Consider the following 23,301-nt stretch of genomic DNA (forward strand, 5'->3'; position numbering starts at 1 on the left):
GTATCACAAAAAGCAATTTTGCAATTAAAAATGAAGATTTTAAAAGATAAAAAATAAAAAGTAAAATGAAGATATATCTTAGTCATTTATCCTTGTGCTTATACTCCTCTAACAGTCTAAAAGTACATTTGGTTACATTGTTGTAGATACTATTAAGTCAGAAGGCAATGATACACTCACCTCCTTTTTATACCAAAGGATGAAGGATAGAAAAAAAAGAGATCGTTTTCAAATTTCTAAAAGTTCACCTGCATACAATCTGTCTTCCAAAAAATGATAAAAACTGTGAAATTATTCTTTTTGTGAGGATACATTCCTTGCAAATAACACTTCTCTTTGAAATTCATGCTATTTAAGGGAAGTATAAACCTTAGTCTCCATCTTCTTTTCACCTCCCACATTACCCCAGGGCCATGACTCCCTACTTTATTCTACAATTAAATAACAAGTCAATTCTGTGTGATAATTTTTAAAAATAATTTTCCATTGTTAACCATAGGTATGCAAACTTAAGTGCCTCCAGACCTATGGGAAATTTGATATTACCACAAATTCTTTGCAACTCTTTAATATATTATTTACATATTCCTTGAAAATAGGCTGGTTTTGTGATTTGTTTTGACAATATCATGTGGTATAAGTGATGCTGTGATTTCTAAGTCTAGGCCTCAAGAAACCTCCCAACTCCTACGAATGCTTTCTTGGAACTCTTCCACAGATAAACTCAGATAGTCTCCTGGAGATACATGGCCCAGTTAATATCCAGAACCAACTGGAAATGACACAACACTGTAAACTGACTATAACTCAATTAAAAAAAAAAATCCAGAACCAACTGCCAGACATGTGAATAAGGTCCTCTTAGACTATCTAACCGCAGTTGGGCCACCAGATAACTGGAGTCATGTAAGTAACCTTGATAAGATCAGTAGATGAATTGTTCAGCAGATTCCAGCCCAAATTGCTAGCCTACAGAATTATAAGCAAATAAAATAGTTGTTTTAAGCCACTGAGGTTTGGAGTGGCTTATTATCCTGTGATGGATAACAGATACAAGTCCACAACCCCCTTCTAAAGAAATGAAACTATTTTTGCACACAGTAAAACTAATGAGTTGTATTACTTTGCCTTCAATTAAATCAAACTGATAATCCGATCACAACTACTGGATTGGTATTTGACCTAAAAGTAGCCACAAATAACAAGACATAGAAAAGATCTGTCATCTATAAAGTGATACAACACAAAATTCTGCCCCAATGGACAACTCCATGGAAGACAGTGACAAACAAATTCAAATTCTTTATTAGATAACATGAATGCATTATAAACACTGAAAAACTGGTCATTAAAGCTGCTACTGCATTCTGAACATAATGTAAATCTTTATCCTGTAGGCACTAGGATTCAGGGGGCTGTGTGTCTGCTCAGCCTCTTTGTGATCCTACTCAAGAGTAAGCCTCCATTGCCTAAGGAAATCTGAGCACTTTTCTTTACCATCTGAAAGGACCTAGTATACTATACTAATTTCATCTATAGTAACACTTTGTTTTCTTTTTTAACGTTCATAAAATATTTCTAAATAATCTCATTTGAGAGGCAACATGGCATATTGGACAGAGCACAGACTTTGGGCCAGGGAGACCTAAGTTAAATTACACTAATCATGTGATCACTAACAGTAGTTTTAAGGATTAAAAATAAGAGAAATACATGTAAACTTTTTAAAGTAATTGGCAAATAACAGCATCCAATTAATTGTTTTTCTATAATTTAGTAAGATTTGTTAAGGACATCAATATTACCAATTGGCTTTTGTTATGTAACAAAACCATCTAAAAATTAGTAGCATAAAATAATAACCCATTCTGAGTCAGCAATTTAGGCTATGCTCAGCTGGGCAGTTCTGTTGAACTGTATTGGTTTCCAACTGCTGCTGTAGCAAATTACCACAAATGTAGTAGCTTACACAATGCAAATTTATTATTTTACAGTTCTGGAAATCAGAACTCTCACTGGGCTAAAGCCAAGATGTCTACAGGGCTGGGTTCCTTCTAGAGGATCCATGGGAGAAACTATTCTTTGCCTTGCCTGGCTTCTAGACAGTCTGCATTCCTTGGCTCCTGACCTTCTTTCACCTTCACAGCCTGCAATCCCATCACTCCAACCCCTACTTCTGCCATGATGTCTCCTTCTCTGACTCTCTTGACCCTCTTCCCCTCATAACAACGCTTTTGATTACACTGAGCCTATCTGGGTAATCCAGCTAGTCTCCCCTCTGTAAGATCTTTAATCACCTCTGCAGAGTTCCTTTTGCCAAGTAAGGTAACATGTTGACAGATCCAGGGATTAGGACATGGACATCCTTGGGGGGACATTATTTTACCCACCAGAGCCACAAAATTAATTAAAAAAAAAAAACTTTTTTGGACTTTAGAACTACAGATAAGGAATTTTGGACCTGTATAACCAAAGGTATGTAAGACCAGTGACATAAGAAAAGCACAGGATAACTGTAGAAATATAATGAATGGGAAGATGACAACCAGCTAAGTATTAGGAAAAACTCAATGAAATAGACAGTATTTGATGAGAGCCTTCAAAGATGCAAAAGGATTGACAGATGGAACACTGATGCAAAAGGTAATTTTCAGACATACTTGCTCTCAAAACTTTTCAGAGACATACAAAACAGCAACAATAAATTCAGAGACTGAAAAATATAGTATATATATTTGGAGAAGAAAAAGAATGAAGTTTGACTGAACTGTATAGAATAAAAGTAGGAGAATAGTGAAAGAAAACAAAGATAAACTGAAGACGGACACAATGGGCTATATTGCTTGTCAGGATGAAGAGTTTGTCCTTAATCCTGGAGGAAGTGAGCAGTCAGGCGGAAATAGTTTTGAACTAAAAAATGATGTGACATGATTGGTGTTATACTGGAGAAAGATTAACTTGGCAAGAGGATTGATTCAAATTGGGAAAAGCAGAAGAGTAGCAGATAAATGATTCATAAAGAAGTAATAAGCACTTTAGGGTGATGAGAGAAGTAGAATGATGTCAAGATCACTAAAATTCATAGGACATTTTCACCAACATGGTTTCAATAAAAGAAGCTACAGGTTATAGTGCTTATAGTGTGTTAGGTATCACTCTATGAAAGAGTTTAACTGCATTTTATAGATGAGAAGACTAAGTCATAGAGAGTGTAAGCAATCCTACACTGAGTAAGTATCATGGCTGGGATCTGAATGCAGGTGGATATGACCCCAAAGTCCAAATGGATATGAGCCTGTAATGTCATAATGTTAAGGTCTCTAACTGAAAGCTGAAAAATTTGATTAGTGAAAAATTTACTATTCTACCCAAAAGTAAACTATGATAAGTTAAACATGTATACTATGAACTCTAAAGTAAATACTAAAATGTCACAACAAGGAGCATAGCTATTAAGTCAACAAAGGAGAAAAAGTGGAATCATTAAAAAAAACTACTAAGACAAAAAAGGAGATAAAAGAGATTGGTAAACAGTTAAGACAAAAAGAAAACAAATAGCAAAATGAAAGACTTAACCCCTACCATATCAATAATCACATTAACCATAAATGATCTGAACATGCCAATTAAAAGGCAGAGATTATAAGATTGGATTAAAAAAAGCAAGACTTATCCACATGCTGCCTATAAGAAACTGTTTTAAATATGAATATACAAATAGGTTAAAAGTAAAAGGATAGAAAAATATATACCATGCTAATGAAAAAAAAAAGTTGGAGCAACGACATTAGTATCAGACAAAGTAGGTTTTAGAGAAAGAATATTAGCAGAGATAAAGAGGATCATTCATGACCACTCATATTAATAAAGGTGCCAATTCATCAAGAAGATAAAATAATCTAAAATAATTATGCACTTTAGAAATTAGGTTCAAAAAAGTAAAAACTAACAGAAGTGCAAGAAAATATAGAAAAATCCATATAGTCAGAAATTTCAACATCTCTCTTTCAGTAACTAATAGGACAAGTGGACAGAAAATCAGTGACCATATAGATGTCTTAAAGAACACCATCAACCAAGTTTACCCAACTAAACTTTACAGAATATCCTATCCCAAAACAACAGAATACAATTTTTTTTCAAGTATTGCAAGTATATAAGTAACATTTACCAAGAGATACGAATTCTCTGTCATAAACAAGTCAGAATACATTTAAAAGGATTTAAGTCCTACAAGGTAAGTTTTCTGACCACAATCTATTTATATTATAAATCAACAACAAAAGGATATCTGGAAATTTTCAAATATTTGGAAACTAGGAAACCTATTTCTAAGTAACCGCCAAGTCAAAGAAGAAGTAAAAAGAAAAAAACTATTTTGAACTGAATGAAAAGGAAAACACCATATCAAAATTTGGGAAGGGAAGCAGCTAAAGCAGTACACAGAGAGAAAGTTATAGCACTAAAATGTCTACACTGGAAAAGAAGAAGGGTCTCAAGTGAATGGCCTCAATTACTTTCACCTCAAGAAATTAGAAAAAATAGAGCAAATTAAACTGGAAGGAAGGAAAAGAGAGGAAACAGTAAAGGTGAGAGCAGAAATCAATGGAATAGAAAACAGAAAAATAATGCAGGAGGTAAAATAAAAATCAATGAAACCAAAAGCTGGTTCATTGAGAACATCAATAAATTTGATAAACCACTAGCCAGGCTGATGGACTTGGAGAGGTGGGGGAGATAACAAATGGCCAATATTCGTAATGACAGGAAAACTATGACCAAAGATTCTACAGGTATCAAAAAACAGGAAATATTAGAAACAATTTATACCAATAAATTCAACATCTTAAATGAAATGGAAAAATTCCTGGAAAGACACAACTATTAAAACCTCACTCAAGAAATACATAGCCCTTTGAAAAAGAAAAACAATACTGGAGGATTTATACTATCTGACTTCAATAGTTATCATAAAGCCACACTATTCCAGGTAGTTTGGTTATTGGTATGAAGACAGACAAATAGCCAATGGAACAGAATAGAGTCCAGAAATAATCGAACACATACATGGTTAACTGGTTTTTTTTCACACTGGTGCAAAGGTAATTCAGTAGAGAAAGAATTTTTTTTTTAACATGTTGATTGCCACATCACCCAAATCTGGGTGACAGTTGTGTTTCCTCAGGGGCACCTGATCCACAGTGGGCAATCAATGTGTTAATGGTGCTACAACTGGACATCTGTATTAAAAAAAAAAAAAAAGAACTTTGATCGTTACCTCATACCATATACAAATGGGTCACAGACTTAAATATAGAACATAAAATTATAAGACTTCTAGAAGAAAATAGAAAATCTTTGTGGACTTGGGTTAGGCAAAGATTTCTTAGATGTGACACCAAAAACACAATCTGTAAAAGAAGAATTTTTAAATTGGAATTCATCAAAATTAAAAACTACCATTTTCTGAAAGACACTGTTAAGGGAATGAAAAGATAACTGCAGGTTGAGAAAAAATACTTGCAAATCACGTGTCTGACAAAGCATATGTATCTACAAAAAAGAACCCTTAAAATTCAATCAGAAAGCGAATAATCCAAAGCTAAATGTCCAGAGGCTTGAACAGATATTTCACAAAAGAAAATACACAAATGACATATAAAAAGCTAATCAACATTATTAGTCTTTAGGGAAATGCAAATTAAAGCCACAATAAGGTATCACTACATGCCTATTAGAATGGCTAAAATTAAAATGGCAAGGATGTGGAGCATGTAGAAATATCATAAAATGACATAACTACTTTGAAAAACACTTTGATACTTCCTTATAAAATTAAACAAATATCTACTATATAACCCAGTCATTTTACTTCTAGGTATTTACTCAGGAAAAATGAAAGCGTATGTCCAAACAATGACTTATACCTCACAGCAGCTGTATTTGTAACAGCCAAAACCTGAGAACAACCCAAATGACCATCAACAGATGAATGGATAACAAACTGTTATCCACTGAAATAAGTGTTTATACGATGGAATATATTCAGTGAAAAAAATGAACTAATGATGGATGTGACAATATAGGTGAATGCTAAAATCATTATGCTGAATGAAAGCCAAACCAAAAAAAAGTATATACCGTATGATTCCATGCATATAAAGTTCTGGAAACTATAAATTAACCTACAGTGTCGGAAAGTAGATTAGTGGGTGCCTAGGGTAGGGGCTGGGATTGGGATTGGTGGAAAGAGTAGGGAAAGACAGGATGCAGGAATTATAAAGGAAGAACAGGAAATTTGGGGCAGGAGGTGTGGTTCATTATCTTGATTTTCATGATGGTTTCAAAACTTGTCCAATTGTACAATTTACTGCATGTCAATTATATTCCAATACAGCTCTCAAAAATCCATTTAATCAAATAGCAATAACCATTTATTCCAATATAGTCAACACTCATATCCTACTATAAAATGCTTATTATTTTCTAACACCTATTAACAAAAAAATGATTTAAATTTATAATAGTAATATTATACTACTCAACTTCAATGTGCAACAGAGTACAGTTTTTCAAAAATCTTTTTGAAATATGCAAGCAAAAAGTCTTAAAGACTAATGGATTAAAACAGTGCCAATTCAGACAAACTCGGGTAGATCAGTGAGATTTGATACCTATCTTCTGTCAATACATTACCTGACTTGAAAATAAATGCAGTTACCACAGTGGAAAACTGGTGAGTATGTGGCTTTAACAATTCCCATCATATCGCTAAAAATAATCTACAAGTATAAAACAGCAAATGAGTTGGGTTACTAGGCATTTGTAATTTGCCTATGTTGAAGTCAAAAATTTCCCCACAGAAACCATTTCACATGGTGGCAAAATTCCAGACCAGTTCCCAAATCCTATTTAAGTAGTTGGGATTAATTATCCTCTCTTTCTTCTGCAACACTATTTTTCCCTCTATTGGATCACTGTCATCAACACAGAGACAAGCTATAATTTTTTCCATTAAAAAAAAAAACAGAACAATTACAGTAACAACAAAAACAAACATCTCTTGGTTCCACTTCCTTTAGCCATTCAATTCCTCACTCTCTGATTTCTCTGCTCTCCTTTTTGGCAAAATTCCTTAAATTTGTCCCTGATTTCTCTCCTCCAATTCTCACTTAGGTCTGCCCATTTAGACTTTTATTTCCAGTACGTATCAAATCGCCTCACCAAGGTCAGTTATCTGCTATAGCCAGTGGTTAATTCTGAGGTCTCTTTTTAACAGTATCTGAAACACTCCTTGAAATTATTTAATTTGGCTTTCAGGAAACCTCAAGTTCCTGGCTTTCCTCCTCATCTTCTGTACCTCTAAATCTTAGGGTATTCTAGGACTTAGTCCTTGGATGTTTTTTCTTATTTTTATCTATACTCACTCCATTAGTGATTTCATATTAAATTTCATTAAAGCAAGATACATCTACATCTTAAAGAACTTGTATGCTTCACTGTCATCCTCAAATAAGGTCAATTATACATAATTCTGTCATTTGGGGAGGGAGCTGCAGATGAAAAACAGATTCAAACAGAAACAAGTTAAAAAGAAAAATAAGAGATTTAACTTTCAGTAAGTCATCACCATCTTTCTTTAAAGTTCAGTATTATTGGTATAGCTACTTAAAAATTAAAAATAATAAAGCTAAATTGATGAATATGAAAACAAATATTTATTATTTATTCTAGTCATTTATTACATTAGAGACTTAAATACCATAGTAAATATTTTATTAAAAATGTAAATCATGACCTTATCTATGATTCTGTTTCCTTTTGGGTCTATAACAGTAATATATTAATATAGACTTGTTACAGAAGAGTTTTTTATAACAATTATCTCATTTTACCCTAAAAAGGCTCCATAAGAATATTACAGTAAATAATACTTTAACCAGCAGTTTCTGCTCCTAACATGACCTCTCACATAACAGTCAGACTTTTAATGAGAGGATTTAATGAAGTTAAAGTTAGTTGGAGAACTCATACACCTATTCCTACTACAAGTAATATATATTACAATTCATGTTCAACTGATGACAGGTCACTAATGTCATCTTTCTGTACTTAGCATAACATTACAAAAATAAATTTACATTTCCTTCTAATGCTATGAAACCAAGTCCTTTATATACACATCCATTAAGAAACATGCTTTATTTCACTTACTTCCATGACTATACCAATGATGAAAATGATTTTAACAATGATCTCGTACATATTAGGCACACAGTTGTTGGTTGCTTCTATCACAGTGAAAAATAACTTATTTTTGCAAGCAAGATTACATTTATAATTAAGCACTCACAAGTAATGCATGACTCTTTTCCTCCCTCCAAGAGACCCACCTCAAATGATGTGGCATGCACTGTCCACTGACCCCAGGGCAATGGTTAGAAGCATACAGACCACAGTAAGGCTTTTTAAAGTATAGCCCATTGCTCTTACGGGCTCCAACTGTTAGTGCTTCCAGTCCTGAGGACTGAGGAGTAGCCCCCTCTCTTTTACTACTAAGCACATCAAGTGTCAATACAGACTCAAGAGTTCTGCCTTCAAGATCTCCATCCCTGAAACGTCCTTTTCTGACCTAAATATTCTATCCCACCCCTCCAATTTCTCATTATAAAAATTTTTTGTCCTTACCAAGTCCCTGTGATCCTTTCCTTCTCCTCTATTTTCAAAGCCATCAACATATTTTGGGTTTGCTTCCCTTCCTACCTCATTAGCACTTCAGATTCCTTTTCAAAGAGAACTGCCCCAAACCACAAGGTCTTAATTTATCCTCTGGACTAAACTGAACAGTCCTATCAGAATGCAGCACATTATACCTTCTCTGATCACATCTTCAGCATCCTTTTCTGGCTGTACTTTTAATTTCCACTCTGTAAATACTGAGTCAGTAGTCAACAGTTTTGTTCACCCCAGTTCTATACTCTCTTCTTCATAAATCCATCTATATCCAGATCTTGAACTATCATCTTGAAACTACTCATACAAACAACAGTAACATCTCTTTACATATTTAGACTTGTGCTATCCGCCTGCCAGGCAGCAACACAATAATGTCTCATCAATTCACTTTCAACATATCCAAAATCAAATTCATCATCAATGACTTCCCACTCTCCTCAAAAAGAGAATGTACTCATTTTTTTGAATTCTCTTTTTATAATAACAGCAGCAAATCACTTAGGATTTGAGATCATCTTTAAAGCAAAGTACTGGATTCTCTAAGATATCAATTCAGTAAACTTTTGATTGTGTGCAAACCGCCCTCCCCCTCCTGCATTTTCATCAAAAGGAAATGATATAGCCATTTTCATTTAACTCCTTTGATGATACACTAATGGTACAATATTTTTTTACTCTGCACGTGGCTTGAACTCTGGAACCAATCCCCAACACGTATCTCCAATTTTGCCACCTAACAAATCAAAATAATTCCATTTTTCCCCTACATCTAGAGGATACTTGAGTTTGAAGTAAGCATAAGAGATTGGACACTTAGATTTTGGCTAGTATTGTAAAAGACTGTAGCAATATGCTTAAAGCTTAGTTTCCACCTCCTAAAAGTGAGAATTAAACCTTCTCACAAAGTTGTTGAGGACTACACCACATAACCCCTAGAACAGTGCCTAAAACACCCAGAACAGTGCTCAAAAAATGGTGATATTGTTATTACTGCAAAACCAGAAAGTCTTCATAATAAGTTAATTCATCAGCTTAACTGAGCATCTATACATATAAGGCTTTGGTAGGTGCTAGGGGATCTTTATCATTTAGAAAAGGTTAAATTATGTCCCATATACTTTGTTTAAGAAAGCAAAGTTTAAGAACTATATATTTTAAAACTGTTTCCATGCAAAGTAATTAAAATATAAATTTTACTTTTAAAGGGAAAAGATATATTTTTTTAAAAAGACACGTAATGGAATCTATTAATTTCCAATGAAGTCAGATGTAGAAACCATTACCATATTTTACAAGTTTAAAAATCAACTTAATTTTTCTTTCAAAGAAAAAATTCATTATTGACCTACAGATCATAAGGCTTGCAACAGCCTATCCTCATCTCTGCCAGAAGTGTGTAAGATTTAAAAAAGATTACTGTATCCCTCAATTCAGCATAAAATAAAAATACTGTTAAAGTCACATTTAACTCAATATTCATTTCTCTCTTTAAATCATAAGCTACTTACAGATACTATGTAGTTGAAGGCCTTGACAAAGGTCTTTCTCAACTGCAAGATTTACGTATACTAAATCAGAGCTTCTCAAATGCTAAGGTGCATACCAGTCACCAGAGGATTTTGTTAAAAAGATTCAGTAGATTCTGACTCAGTAGATTTGGGGTAGGCCTAACTTCTGTGCTTCTAAAAAGCTCTCAAGATGATGCTGACACCGCTGGTCTACAGATCACACTTTTGAGTACTGAGGCACTAAAGACTATGTTCCATCAAAAATCACTAAGTCACTTTTGAGAACAGTATTAAAATAAATGAAAAATCAAAATTCTATCTAAGAATCCTATCAAATGTTTTAGAACAATATACACTGAATGCCCAAGGGCAAAGCTAAATTAAAATTGGCTTTGCTCAATTTTTTTAGTTCTTAAATTCATAAAACCTAATGTATTCTATCATAAGTTTAATAGAATTCTATATCAGCTTCTATCAATATATTATTTCCTCATTAAATTTTTAAAGCATACTTGTTATTTAGCTATCTCATACCTATCTCACTCAGAATCAACTATGGCCCCTTTCTCAGAATTCGCAATAAATCAAAATATCTTCTTTCAAAATATTGTACCAGGCAGCCTGGTCTAAAGCTATGTAATTACAAAGGTTCTTAATTACTAAGACTCACAGTATACATCACAATTTGATATATCTAAACTACCTAACTTTTATATAGGGCTTTATAGTTTACAAATGATTTCTAATGTATCATTTAATCCTTACAACTCTTCAAGGTAGTTTTTAATCACTCACATTTTAAAAATAAGGAAACTGATCAGAAGTAAAATGATCCAAGAGTACATAATAAGTCAAAGTACTAAGAATTATACCCAGTCTTCTGATTTAAATACAGTTAATTCCTGATTAATTTTTGGGTAACTGTAGGAAGAGGTATATATAACTGAAAATAGCCATCAAAATCAAAACTACAGTTTATTCAAGGAGAGTTATTACAGCATGGCTTGTCATAAAAAGGAAGGAAGCATCCTACACATCTAACAGTGAGGAATAAGTGAAACAAAATTTGGTTTACCTATTTAATGAAATACTATGCAGTTTTTAAATATAAATATGATAACTTCTAGGTTCCACTCCAAAATTTAAAGACCTTAGAAGCCATTTACTCTTTCTCTCATAACAAAATGAAAGTTGAATAAACTGTAAACCAAGGACTTTTCTTAGATCCATCAGAGATGAAGTCACAGGACAAACTGCCACTCAATAAACTAGAGAGAACATGAATCCAGAGAATATAGATTAGCTAATTGAAGCAGAAGCCACAGGAGCCAGGAATTGGTATGAACAATTAAATAGTAACTTCAACAAGTTGCTGGACACTGATGTGGACTAGTTTGAAAGTTAAAAACTCCTGGAGGTCTACTCTAAGGAGGTATTGGGGTGGAGGGTTGCTATACTTTTCTGGGCTTTATGCCCCACAAGGTTATCATAGTGAAGATCAGAGAAAAATCTCCTGTTTGGCAAGGGGAAGGGAAAAGTAACCATTCTGAAGTAAGTCCAGAGAGTTTGCCACAACAAACAGCTATTCAGCAAAGGAAAAGACTTCACCAGAGCTTTATCCAACATGAGGAAAGGAAAATTACCCAATTCCTGCCCACTCTAGCCTTACTGACATACCTACAGTAAGGGGAGAGGAAGCTGCGAAGCACTTGTGAAGGCCCGGGGCACAGACACTGTAAAAGACTGATATTTTATCATAGGATTATAAAACATTGCTCAACCCCCACACTTTATCACATCAACAGGGATCCTATATAATAAAAGGATTATGGCTGAAAAAAACTGCAAGGCTCTAACTCTATTTAAGAAGGTGTTTCTAGGGAAACTCAAAGACAACAAGGGAAACAAAAACAAGGACACTAAAGGAAACTGAAACCTCTGACACCTACTGCTACAGCAAATGGTAAACATAGCCTAATTTCTAGCCAGATAAATATAAAACCTCACACTAAAGACCTACCTATGTCAGTTCCTATTATCCAATGTATCATGTCTGGCTTTCAAAAAAAATTATAAGGCATGCTAAAAGGAGAAGCATAGTCAGAAGAGTCAAAGCAAGGATCAGAACCAGATTTAGATATAGCAGAGATTTTATAATATTAGACCATGAATTTAAAATAACTATGATTACTAAGGGTGCTAATGGAAGAAGTGGACAACATGCAAAAAGCGATGGATAATGTAAGCAGAGAGATGGAAACTCTAAGAATCAATCAAAAAGAAATATTAGAAATCAAAAACACTGCAACAGAAATGAAGAATGCCTTTGATGGGATCATCAGTAAATTGGACACAGATGAGAAAACAATCAGTGCACTTGAAGTATCAAAAGAAACTTCCCAAACTAAAATGCAAAGAGGAAGGGGGGAGGTTATAGCTCTGTGGTAGAGTGTGTGCTTAGCATGCACAAGGTCATGGGTTCGACCCCCAGTACCGTAAATAAATAAATAAATATCTAATTGCCCCCCCCCACTTTTTTTAATTAAAAAAAAAATACAAAGAGACAAGAGAATGAAAAAAATAGAACAGAATATCCAAGAACAGTGGGACAATTACAGAAGGTGTAATATATGTGTAATGGAAATAACAAAAGAAGAGAGAAGGGAGTAGAATAAATATTTGAAGTAATAATGCCTGAGAATATTCCAACATTAATGACAGAAGCCAAATCATAAATCCATGATGCTCAGAGAACACCAAGAATGAAAAACCAAAAAATCTACACCTAGGGATGTAATATTCAAACTGCAGAAAACTAAAGAGAAAGAGAAAATATTTTTAAAAGCCAGAAGGAAAAACATCTTACCAATAGAGGAATAATGATAAGAATTACACTGACTTCTTGTCAATAATCATGAGCAAGAAAGTGGAGTGAAATACTTCAAGTGCTGAAAGAAAAATCACCAACCTAGAATTTTGTAAATCAGAGAAATTATCCTTCAAAAGTGAAGAAGAAATAAAGACTTCTTCAGACAAGTGAAAACTTAGGGAATCTGTCACTAGTAGACATGCCTTGAAAGAAAAAATAAAAGAAATTCAGAGAGAAGGAAAGTTATATAGGTCAGAAACTTGGATCTACAGAAAGAGTTACAGAGAACGAATAAATAAATATAAAATAAAATCTTAATTTTTTTCTCTGACTCTAATAGACAACTGTTTGTTCAAAGTAATAATACCCACAAAGTATTGGGTAATTATTGTTTATGGATAAGAAAAATGAATGGCAGCAATGTTGTAAGGAATGGGAGGAAGGAACTGGGAATATTCTGTTATAAGATATCTGCACTGTGAAGCAGCACAGTATTATTTGAAAGTGGACTTAGACTGCTTGTAAATGTACATTACAAACTCTAGGGCACTACTAATATTCTTTTAAAGTGTAATATGCTAAGAAAGGTGAAAAATGGAACCATATAAAATGCTTAATTAAAGTCAAAGAAGCCTGAAAAAGAGGAGAAAAGTATTTTTTTTAAAGAAACAGAGAACAAATATAATGAATACAAAACAGTTACAAATATGGTAGATAGTAATCCAACTACATCAATAACCGTTTTAAATGTTGATGGTTCAAATACACCAATTAAAAGAGAACAATAGAGTGCATTTAAAAAAACCAAAAAGACCCAACTAGAAACCCACTTTCAACAGAAAGACATCAATTAAAAGTAAAGAGATGGAGACACGCTAATACTAATAAAAAAAAAAAAAGTGGGAGTAGCTGTATTAATTTCAGAGAAAGCAGACTTCTGAGCCGGGGAATATCTCAGGGATAAAGAAGGGCATTACATAACGATGAGGGTATAAATTCTCTAATACAACATAACAATCCTTAACACATGTATATCTAACAACAGAGCACCAAAATATATGAGGAAAAATCTGATAGAACTGCAAGGAGAAGCAGACAAATTCACTATTACAGTTAGAGACTTCAACACCCCTCTAGCAGTAACTGACAAATCCAACAGGCAGAAAGTTAGTAAGGATAGGGTTGAACTGAACAACACTATCAGTCAACTGGATCTAATTGACATTTACATAGTACTTCACCCAACAATAACAGAACACACATTCTTTTCAAGCTCACAAAGACCATTCACCAAGACAGACCACATTCTGGGCCATAACCACCACCCCACCCAAAAAAGGAATAGACATCACACAACATATACTCTCAAACCACAAAGGAATTCAACTAGAAAGCAATATCAGAAAGATATCTGGGAAATTCCAAACTATTTGGAGATTAAACACGACACTTTTAAATAACATATGGGTCAAAGAAGTCTCAAGAGATATTTTAAATATTTTGAAGTAAATGAAAATAACATTTTCAAAACCTGTGGGATCTATCAAAAGCAGTGCTTAAAGGGAAATTCATACTATTGAATGCGTATATTAGGAAAGAAGATCTAAAATCAACAATCTCAGCTTCCACCTTAAGAAACTAGAGAAAGAAGAGCAATATAACCCTAAAGTAATCAGAAGAATAAAAAACAAATAGAGCAGAAATCAATGAAACTGAAAATGGTAAATCAACAGAGAAAACTAATGAAACCAAAAGAGGGTTTTTTTGAGAATACCAACAAAATTGATAAATTTCTAATCATGTATCATGATGTATCAAAGTTTTATTTTGGTTTTTTAAAACAAATGAGTGCTAGTCTTGTTCCTCAACTAAAATATAAAACGTTTCTTCAATTCCTCTCTTTTGCCTAACCCTTCCACAATTCTCTGGCATTATCTCTGGTACCTTTATGTTACCAAAAATTATCAAAAAAAAAAAAAAAAGCAGATATAAGACAACAGATGATTCATCAAAGAGTAGAAAACAAAAAAAGCTTATTTTTGTAGCATAATATGAAAACATAATAGACTTTATATTTTTTGGTAGAGGACTCAAATAAGTCAATCAATTCCCTGACACACAAGCTTGTTCCTTCTCTTTTCAAATGATTTAGTCATTATAGAAAGGTCACTTATTAGAGTAGACCTGAGTAATTGTTACTCAAGAGCAAAGAATGTCAGGAAGCTTTTCATTGCCAAACATATCCAAAATAAAACACTGCCACCATTATCATACAAGTATCGTCACACCCAACACCACCTACTTAGAATTCCTTTAGAAGCATTAGCTTAAGAAGTGGTGCCTTGGTAGCATAGAGTAGTAGGAAAAAATAGGACTTTGAAATCTCTGTTCAAATTCCACCTCTACCATTTTCATTAGAGTTGTGACCTTGCACAAACTACATAATCTATGAGAGGACTCCATTGGTTGCCAAGTATCAAAAATATCATTCCAATTAGTTTATGTAAAAAGGACAACTTATTACAAACATAACTATGGTGCCTCCTGGAACCCAATCTCAGGACCATGGACAAAGACAGCTAAACACAGCCAAGATTCTGTGTACCTGCTTCTCCTCTTTCTTCAACATGCCCCTGCTCATCTAGTTCACAGAGCAAGAAACAAGGCCATTAATAGTTTCTCAGTTTTGTATATTATAGCTTCATCCACTGGGGAGAAAACAAATTACTCCACTCTCTGGGCACTTAGGATCCAAGAAAAACTGAGTAGCCTGACTCAGGTGCAAGTGTCTAGGACTGGACCAATAAACAACAGACATGAGAAGAATCGTGACTGACCGCTCTGGTCTCCTCTAAGCTAGCATAATCTTTTTAAAAGACAGATCTGATCCAGTTATTAACCTGATTAAAACCCTTCATGGCCTTCCCCAAAACACTTAAAAATAAAATTCATAGCTCTTGTTGAACCAAGACTTATGTGGCCTTGTATGGTTTGGCTCCTGTTTACCTCCCCAATCTCCTATGAAGCCACGTTCCCTCTTGTTCACCATATAGTTGAGCTTTAACTGCTCTGGACTTTTTTTAGTTTCCTGAACCTACCAAAACTTGTTTTCTATGTATTCTTTACATTCTATTCCTTTTTCACCTAGCTAACGTCTGTCAATCTTTCCTCAGAGAAGCTGTCCCTGATTTCTAAGGTAAACTAGGTTACCTATTCTTGTCCTTTATTAGCATGTATCACAATTTCTAGTGATAAATGTGTGTATTTGTTTAGTATCAGTCTCTTACCATACTGTTAACTCCAAGACCTCTGTTTTGCTCTCCACTGTGTTTCTAGCACCTAGCTGGACCTGAATAATTATGTGTTGAATGAATAACTGGCTTAGCATGAAACAAGTGGTAATCACCACTAGACTGTCCCATTGCAGATGAGGGAGAGGGTAGCAGGCAGGCAGAATTAACTATTATCAAGTTATTAAAACGGCTGCTTCAGCAGTAACTTACTGGGGAAAAGGAAGAGAGTGGTTCCCAGAGAACCTGTGCTTCTGCTGAGCAGAATAAACTTGTTTAATTCAGTTAACCCCCTTCTTTCATAAAATCAAGCACTTTGAAATACCTTATTCTTACAATAAAGCAAAGTATGTTATTACAAATAGTATTATACAATACTAATATACTGTCTCTGAATAGTGGTTATTTACAAACCTGAATAATAAAGTAGCTCCATATCATAAGACTATGACACCAAGTAAGTAAAATAATAAATATAACACTGCCTATACAGTGGCTTGCACATATAGGAAGCATGCGATGTTACTTCTCTTCTTAGAAGACCATGTTACTTATTATTCTTGAATTTTATTAACCTCCAAATGAGAACTTAATTAAAAACCTACAGAATACTCCAGTGTATATGACAAACATAGCTGTATTTCATGACCCCATTTCTCACAGCATCTTGATCTTTCCACTTTCCTAAGAGAATTACTTACCTCCTATTCTGTGGTAATTATATCTGCTCAAATACCCATTTAGCTTAAAGAAGTACTAGAAACACAAAAATGAAGCAAAGCAAAACAAAACAACAACAAAACTGTCTTGTCCTCAAGGAGTTCATAAACTCACTTTCTCACTCTGCCTCCAACAAACCTACACCTATACTCCTGCCATGTCCAAAGTCCCACAGTGCCCAAGGTAAGGCTGCCAGATTTAGCAAATAAAAATACAAGATACCAATACATAAGCATATTGGTTCTGAGAAAGTAACTTCCAAGTTCTAAACCATTTTACAAGTTTTAAAATATAATCAATCCCATTCTACGTTAGGAACTACCAATACACGAAGATTCAAAATTATAAAATGAATGTGATAAACTAAAAACACAAGATTCCTCATTTTATAAAAAGCTCCACCCCAGAGGTCATTTATTTTTAAAATTAGGTATTCAGGCACATTTAGAACAGGATATAATTTACAAATCTTTTTATTAATATTTTACTGTAAAACTGAAGTAAGTCAAAAAGAATCGAACACATTTCTATACTCATCTAATTTAGGAAAAGAAAACCTTTAATGTACATTTTCATGAAGTGTCCTATAAGAGGTAAGAAAAAAATTATTATCAGTTCATAAATGGAAGGTTAACAATGTATTTTGAACTACCTACTGCTAGGTCAAAAAATGTGTGGGTAAAGGAATTATATCTGAACAGGTAAATGAAGTTCGAAGAACCTCCAAATACATTTTTCTCTTTTCTATTGAGATAAAGGCATATGCTTTATGAATTAAAAATCTGTTTGATAAATATTTTTAAAATGTCTACATAGGTACATTAAATCAAGGGATACTCTTCATTCATTCATTTTATTTGTTCAACAAAAAGACTGAACCTCTACTATTTGCTAAACACTATGCTAGCAATTTCGGATTTATGACAATAAGCATCAGATGAGTTCCTGTTCTCAAGGAGCTTAGAAAAACCTTGAGTTAACTGTATTTACCCAATAATGACAGTTAAATTTCAGTTGGTCATTTAAGAGAACATTAAAACTGTAATCAAATTAATTCTCAAAAAAACTATAAAACAGTAATTTTAAAGACATTTGAATAGTCTTACCATTTATCTGAAGTTTCCCCACAAAGTAACTAAAAGCACTGTTTTGGGAGAAGTTATATCTTAATAGCAGTTTTTAACTATGAAAATTAACAGAGTTAATCCTCCAGTAAGGAAATCAAAAGCTACTATCCATTGTGATAATGAAAATCAAGTACTTTGAAATAACTTTTTCATACAATAAAGCAAACTATGTTATTACAAATAGTATTATACAATACTAATACACTGTCTCTGAACATACGGTTATTTACAAACCCAGATAATAAAGTAGCTCCATATCATACCTTACAAATGATCAATAAATATTCAATGTATTACAAATTCAAATGTACTACATTACACTACAAAAACCAAAGTATTACAGATTCAAAATGTATTCTGAATTGTCTCATCTGCAAATTTTTTAATGAAAAAGGCCTTAATGTTTTCTGAAGATTTTATTTTTCACAAACTTAATTCAATATTCTACTTGTTTATCACCAAGTCACATAACTTTTTCATCAATATTATACCAATATTTATAACTATATATAAGTATTAACTATAAAACCTATTAAATCTACAATTATTAAAAATTCAGTGGATGAGAAACATTCTTCAATTTACAGCCATGTCTCCAAAGCAAAATTCAGCCATTCTAACACACTACAGAAAATCTTAATGACATTTTTTCATTGTATTTTACACTAAAATATTTTCATCATCATTCATCAGCTAAAATATTTAAATTTTCTTTAAAAGCATCATGAAGACATCTTTAGTGACTTCATGTACACTACTTAGTGGCATAAATTTCCATTTACATATAAGGAAACCAAGGCACAAAGGTGTCCATTTTGCAAATTGCAAGGTCATTTCCTAACAAGCAACTGATCCTACACCATCAAGTTATACGTGCACAACTTCCAAGTGCCATAAACAATTACTGTACCTTAAAACAACTGCCTCTGCAATGCCTATGTGTAATTTCATTTTACCAAGAGGGTTATGGCAACAATCTTAAACAAGAAAAGCTAAAAAGGAGGATTACAAAAAGAAAAATAAAACACTTATTTTTGGTACTGAATCACTTATTTTTAAATAATGAGATGTAAACACTTTTTAATATAATAATCAACTAATAGTTGTTTCTTCCGTTTTCAAAAAATACTTCATCTTTCAGGTAGATCATGCAAAATCCGTAGCTACCCATCCTTGTAGACATAAGTTAGAAAAATGAGAAAAAAAAGTCTATATCAAGTAATTAAATACATGATATTGCAAAGAAAAGAATAAAAAATAAAAATTTAGAGAAATTTAGGGAATGTAGTTATGGCAGCTAAAAACCCATCTTAAATATTAAATGCTTCCTTTCATTCAACCGAAGGCTAGGATTAGCAATCAAATATTTCGTTACTGAAAAATAAAGAAATTCAAAACTTTCCTTATTCAAAACTTGAGAAATTTTATATCAAGGACTTTATTCAATATTCGACATTTTAAAATATACTTTTCCCAACAGAAACTTAGAGTATAAGAGAAAAACTGTTCCTGAGAGTTCAAAGACTAGGACTGCATCTGTAATTACGATACAGTACTATCAACAATTAGAAAAATGAAAGTTACCTCCCATTAAAATTAAGAATATTAGGCTGAACAACCAATATATCAACTGCCGGACACAAATAAGATTTAGCCAGTAAGTGAATCTAACACCAATGAAAAAATTAAAGTATAATCCCAGACACACTTTACATAGAAAAGGATAGGATTAGACCCAGTTGTATTAAAGTATCTAGTCTAGCTGGGAATTAATTACTCGGCTATAGGACAGGTTGTGAACCTTCAAGTCAGATGTGCTTTCTTTTCACCATTATTCTAGTTTATCATCCGCAAGTGCAACAGAAGGCGTCAGAGTACCGAAGCTAGGGGGCATACTGTAGCAAGGGGAAAAGAAAAATGGGAAAGGTGCAATGGATGCTGCAGAGTTGAATAATTATCTGGGTGGTACAATGGGCGAGTCCTGCCGACATCGGAGCTGGGTGAGCAGCTCCTTAACTCTGCCCGAACCACCCTCACCCCGGCATAGCAAGCATCGGAGGCAACCGCCCCGCTTCGCCTCCTCTTTCAGCGAAGAAAGGGATTCCCGCACTCGCTTTACCGTTATGTTGTGTCTTCGGACACAGACGCGCGGCGCAAACACGCAAACGCACCAGCTGGCATTACACAGACTCGGGCACGTAGCGAAAGCCGGGCTTCTCCGGCACCGACTCGGTACCGCAGCCTCCCTCAAACCGAGGAGGCACCGGCGCGCGCCGCGGGGGCGGGGGCGCTCAGGGGGTGGCACCTCAGGTGAGACCCGCAGTCTCCCCGCCTAGAGCAGCCTCAGGGCGGTCCCCGTAACCAAAACCCGGGCGCACCCGCCGGCCGCCAAGTCCTTCGGTACCAAGCCCGGCTGGCGGGTGGGCGGCCGGAGCTCTGGAAAACCGCGAATGGGGGTGGGGGCCGTCGCGGGGGAGGCGCGCCCATCCCCGTAACCTTTGCCGGGGTAGCAGTCCACGCACTCCTCTGTCGGTTCTGGCCAGTGAGGAAGAGTTCCTCTCCCAGCACCCTGTCCCCCCCGTAAAAACAATTCCTGAGAGACTCGCGCTCACCGGGAAATCCTGAGGGGCTCTTGCCTTACCCCTTCTTCATGCTTCGGCGGCGGCCGCCGGTCCCCCTCGGCTCCAGGGACTCCACCTAAAACCCCCAGAAGCGGCAGGCTCCGGGGTGGAACCCGTTCTGGGCAGCGGCCGAAGCACCAGGCCACGGGGAACGCCGCCTGCGACGCCCGCCGGTCGACGGACCCACCGTGTGCTCGACGCGCGAGCGAACAACACCGCGAGCCGCCGCTGCGCCCCAACCGCCCCCTCCCCGCGCGCGACGCTCCACAACCGGACGAGGGGACCCGCGCCTGAAGCAGGGGGGACCGCTGGACTCGCGCCACCTAATCCCCCATCTTTCCCACCAGGAGCTATTCCTCTCCAGTCAAGGTCTTCCCAGTTAAGATTCTCACTTTCCTCTTCAGCTGCCAGTGCCCAGGTGCAGCTGTGGTGGGAAACTCAGCCTCCACCCACTCATCCATCAGTGGGGATGATTATAACTCTTCCCCCCTTTCCCTGAGGCTTTATGGTATTGCCCAATCCTCAGTTTGGGGGAGGGGGACAGAGAGCATAGTGCTCGGCCAGGGAATGAGGGAAGATGATAGCCAATTGAATGAACCAACCATTCAGGGGCGGGGTCAAAGAGGGGCCTGTCTGCCCGCCCCGCCCCCTCGCCCCAGACTACAGTTCCCATGGTGCCTTTCTCACTTCCTGCCGCGCTGCACGCTGGGAGTATAGCACCTCGAAGCTTCGAGGTATTTCGGGACTAGTAGTCTTTAATCTAGCCACGTAGGTCCTGAAAGTTATAAGCTATTATAATTTCCCTGTTTCCCTAGGTAAATGTTTTCAAATTCCCGGTTCTATTGTACGTATATAATACTAATTAATTAATTACATTTATTGTTTAAAAATATCATAAGTGATTTCTAACGAAAGGAAACCAGTAATATGTGTCATCGCAATCTGTCAGGACCTGAAGCTGCTCCTTCTTCCGCCAGGGCCTGGTCTCCGCAGAATATCTATTGCCGTCATGTCGGCTGCAATTGCAGCTCTGGCTGCTTCCTATGGTTCGGGTTCAGGGTCCGAATCGGACTCGGACAGTGAGGGCGGACGATGTTCGCTGCCAGCCGCGGACTCCCTCATGCACTTGACCAAATCGCCTTCAGCAAAGCCCTCTCTAGCAGTGGCGGTGGACTCCGCTCCGGAGGTGGCAGTTAAGGTAGGCGTTTTGGCCACTGATGCGGGGCGGGAATTGTAGGTTTCTGCTCCAAAATCCAACAGTCACTTATTAGGCCCGGGGTTACCTTTTCCTCAATACTAAGAGGTAAGTGCTAACGCTTGGATCTCTTCTCCCTACGTTTATCTTCTTCGAGAGAAGCCGGGAATTGGAAGTTCTGGACAGTCCCAACACTCCTTCCTCTCTCCTCCCACCATCAGAAAGCAAGTGGGAAGAGGGGGTGAAATTTCGAATTTATGGATTAGAATGTGGCCTGGATAAAGTAGGTGTAACCTCAGAACATAAACAAAGCTAAATCAGGACTTCCCAAACTAGATTATGTGCCCTCACATAAAGTGAGCAGTGACCTGGCTTTGTGGTTTTGATTCTGATCCCAGCACCACCACTTGTGTGAACTTGGGCAAGTTATACAACCTCCTTTGTTTCCTCACCTGTACGATGGAGATGTAATTTTAAAAGCACTTATCTGTGAGAGAATTACCGTGACGATTAAGTGAAATGATACAAATAAAGCTTATAGCACAAAGCCTGGTAGCTAATTAAGTTGCAATGAATCTTAGCTCTTGTGATTATATATGTCAAGACAGTGAGAAAAGGCCTTGGATTTAAGAAACAATGTGCATGGTCCCAACTGACGACGGTGATAGAGGAGAAATTGGGTTACATAGTTCCTTTAATAAATATTTATTGTACACATGTTATTTGCCAGGAACTGTTCTAAGGGCTGAAGACACAGACCAACAAGCCAGACATCTCTTCCATCATGATGCATACATTCTAGTGGAAGAGGCAGCCAATAAAATGTGACCAGAGTGGTTACAGATGGAATTGAGTACTGTGAAGGAAAAAAATAGTTTTGTGAAATAGACGTAGAGAATAAGGTAGGAGTATAACTTCTATAGATTAGTCAGTGAAGTCCTCTTGGGAAAGTGGCTTGAAGAAGAAGAAAAAGTTCGCCAAGTGCAAGATAAGGCAGGAGTTTCCCAGCAAAGGAGACAGCAAACCTTGGGATGGCAAAGAGCACAGTGTTTGAAGAAGTGAGGAGATAAAGGTCTGCGTGTCTAGAGCTGGAGGAAGGCGTCCACCAGTTGGTAGTACAGGCCCAGTAGAGCCTAATGGGGGTGATCAGGAACTCAACGAGATGAGGGAGGCAGTGTACAGAAGTTCTTTGTATTAAAGATGTTCCCAGGTCTACTGTTGTAACTCAAAGTCTT

General features: G+C 36.0%; 2 protein-coding genes across 9 annotated transcripts in view; one reads left to right on the forward strand and one right to left on the reverse strand.

Annotated features, from left to right (window-relative positions):
* WASF1 (WASP family member 1) overlaps window positions 1-23,301 on the reverse strand; it is a 123,249-nt gene that overhangs the window by 47,285 nt on the left and 52,663 nt on the right. For 2 of the 8 annotated variants that reach the window (XM_032484692.1, XM_032484687.1), the window contains exon 1: window positions 20,863-21,442. The exons of 2 other annotated variants lie outside the window; for them this stretch is intronic. The gene's annotated coding sequence lies outside the window, so the exon portion shown is untranslated. Of the gene's footprint in view, window positions 1-20,369; window positions 20,831-20,862; window positions 21,445-23,301 lie in introns of those variants that run through there. 4 more of the 8 variants (XM_032484691.1, XM_032484690.1, XM_014561557.2 and 1 more) reach the window with 4 other exon arrangements.
* Window positions 21,831-23,301, forward strand: part of CDC40 (cell division cycle 40) — a 44,382-nt gene continuing 42,911 nt past the window's right edge. The window contains exon 1 of the mRNA XM_006187409.3: window positions 21,831-22,069. Within this exon, the coding sequence (XP_006187471.1) occupies window positions 21,881-22,069 (189 nt within the window). The 5' untranslated portion in view covers window positions 21,831-21,880. The remainder of the gene's footprint in view (window positions 22,070-23,301) is intronic.

This window comes from Camelus ferus, chromosome 8, assembly GCF_009834535.1.
Source record: "Camelus ferus isolate YT-003-E chromosome 8, BCGSAC_Cfer_1.0, whole genome shotgun sequence".
Classification (NCBI taxonomy): domain Eukaryota; kingdom Metazoa; phylum Chordata; class Mammalia; order Artiodactyla; family Camelidae; genus Camelus; species Camelus ferus.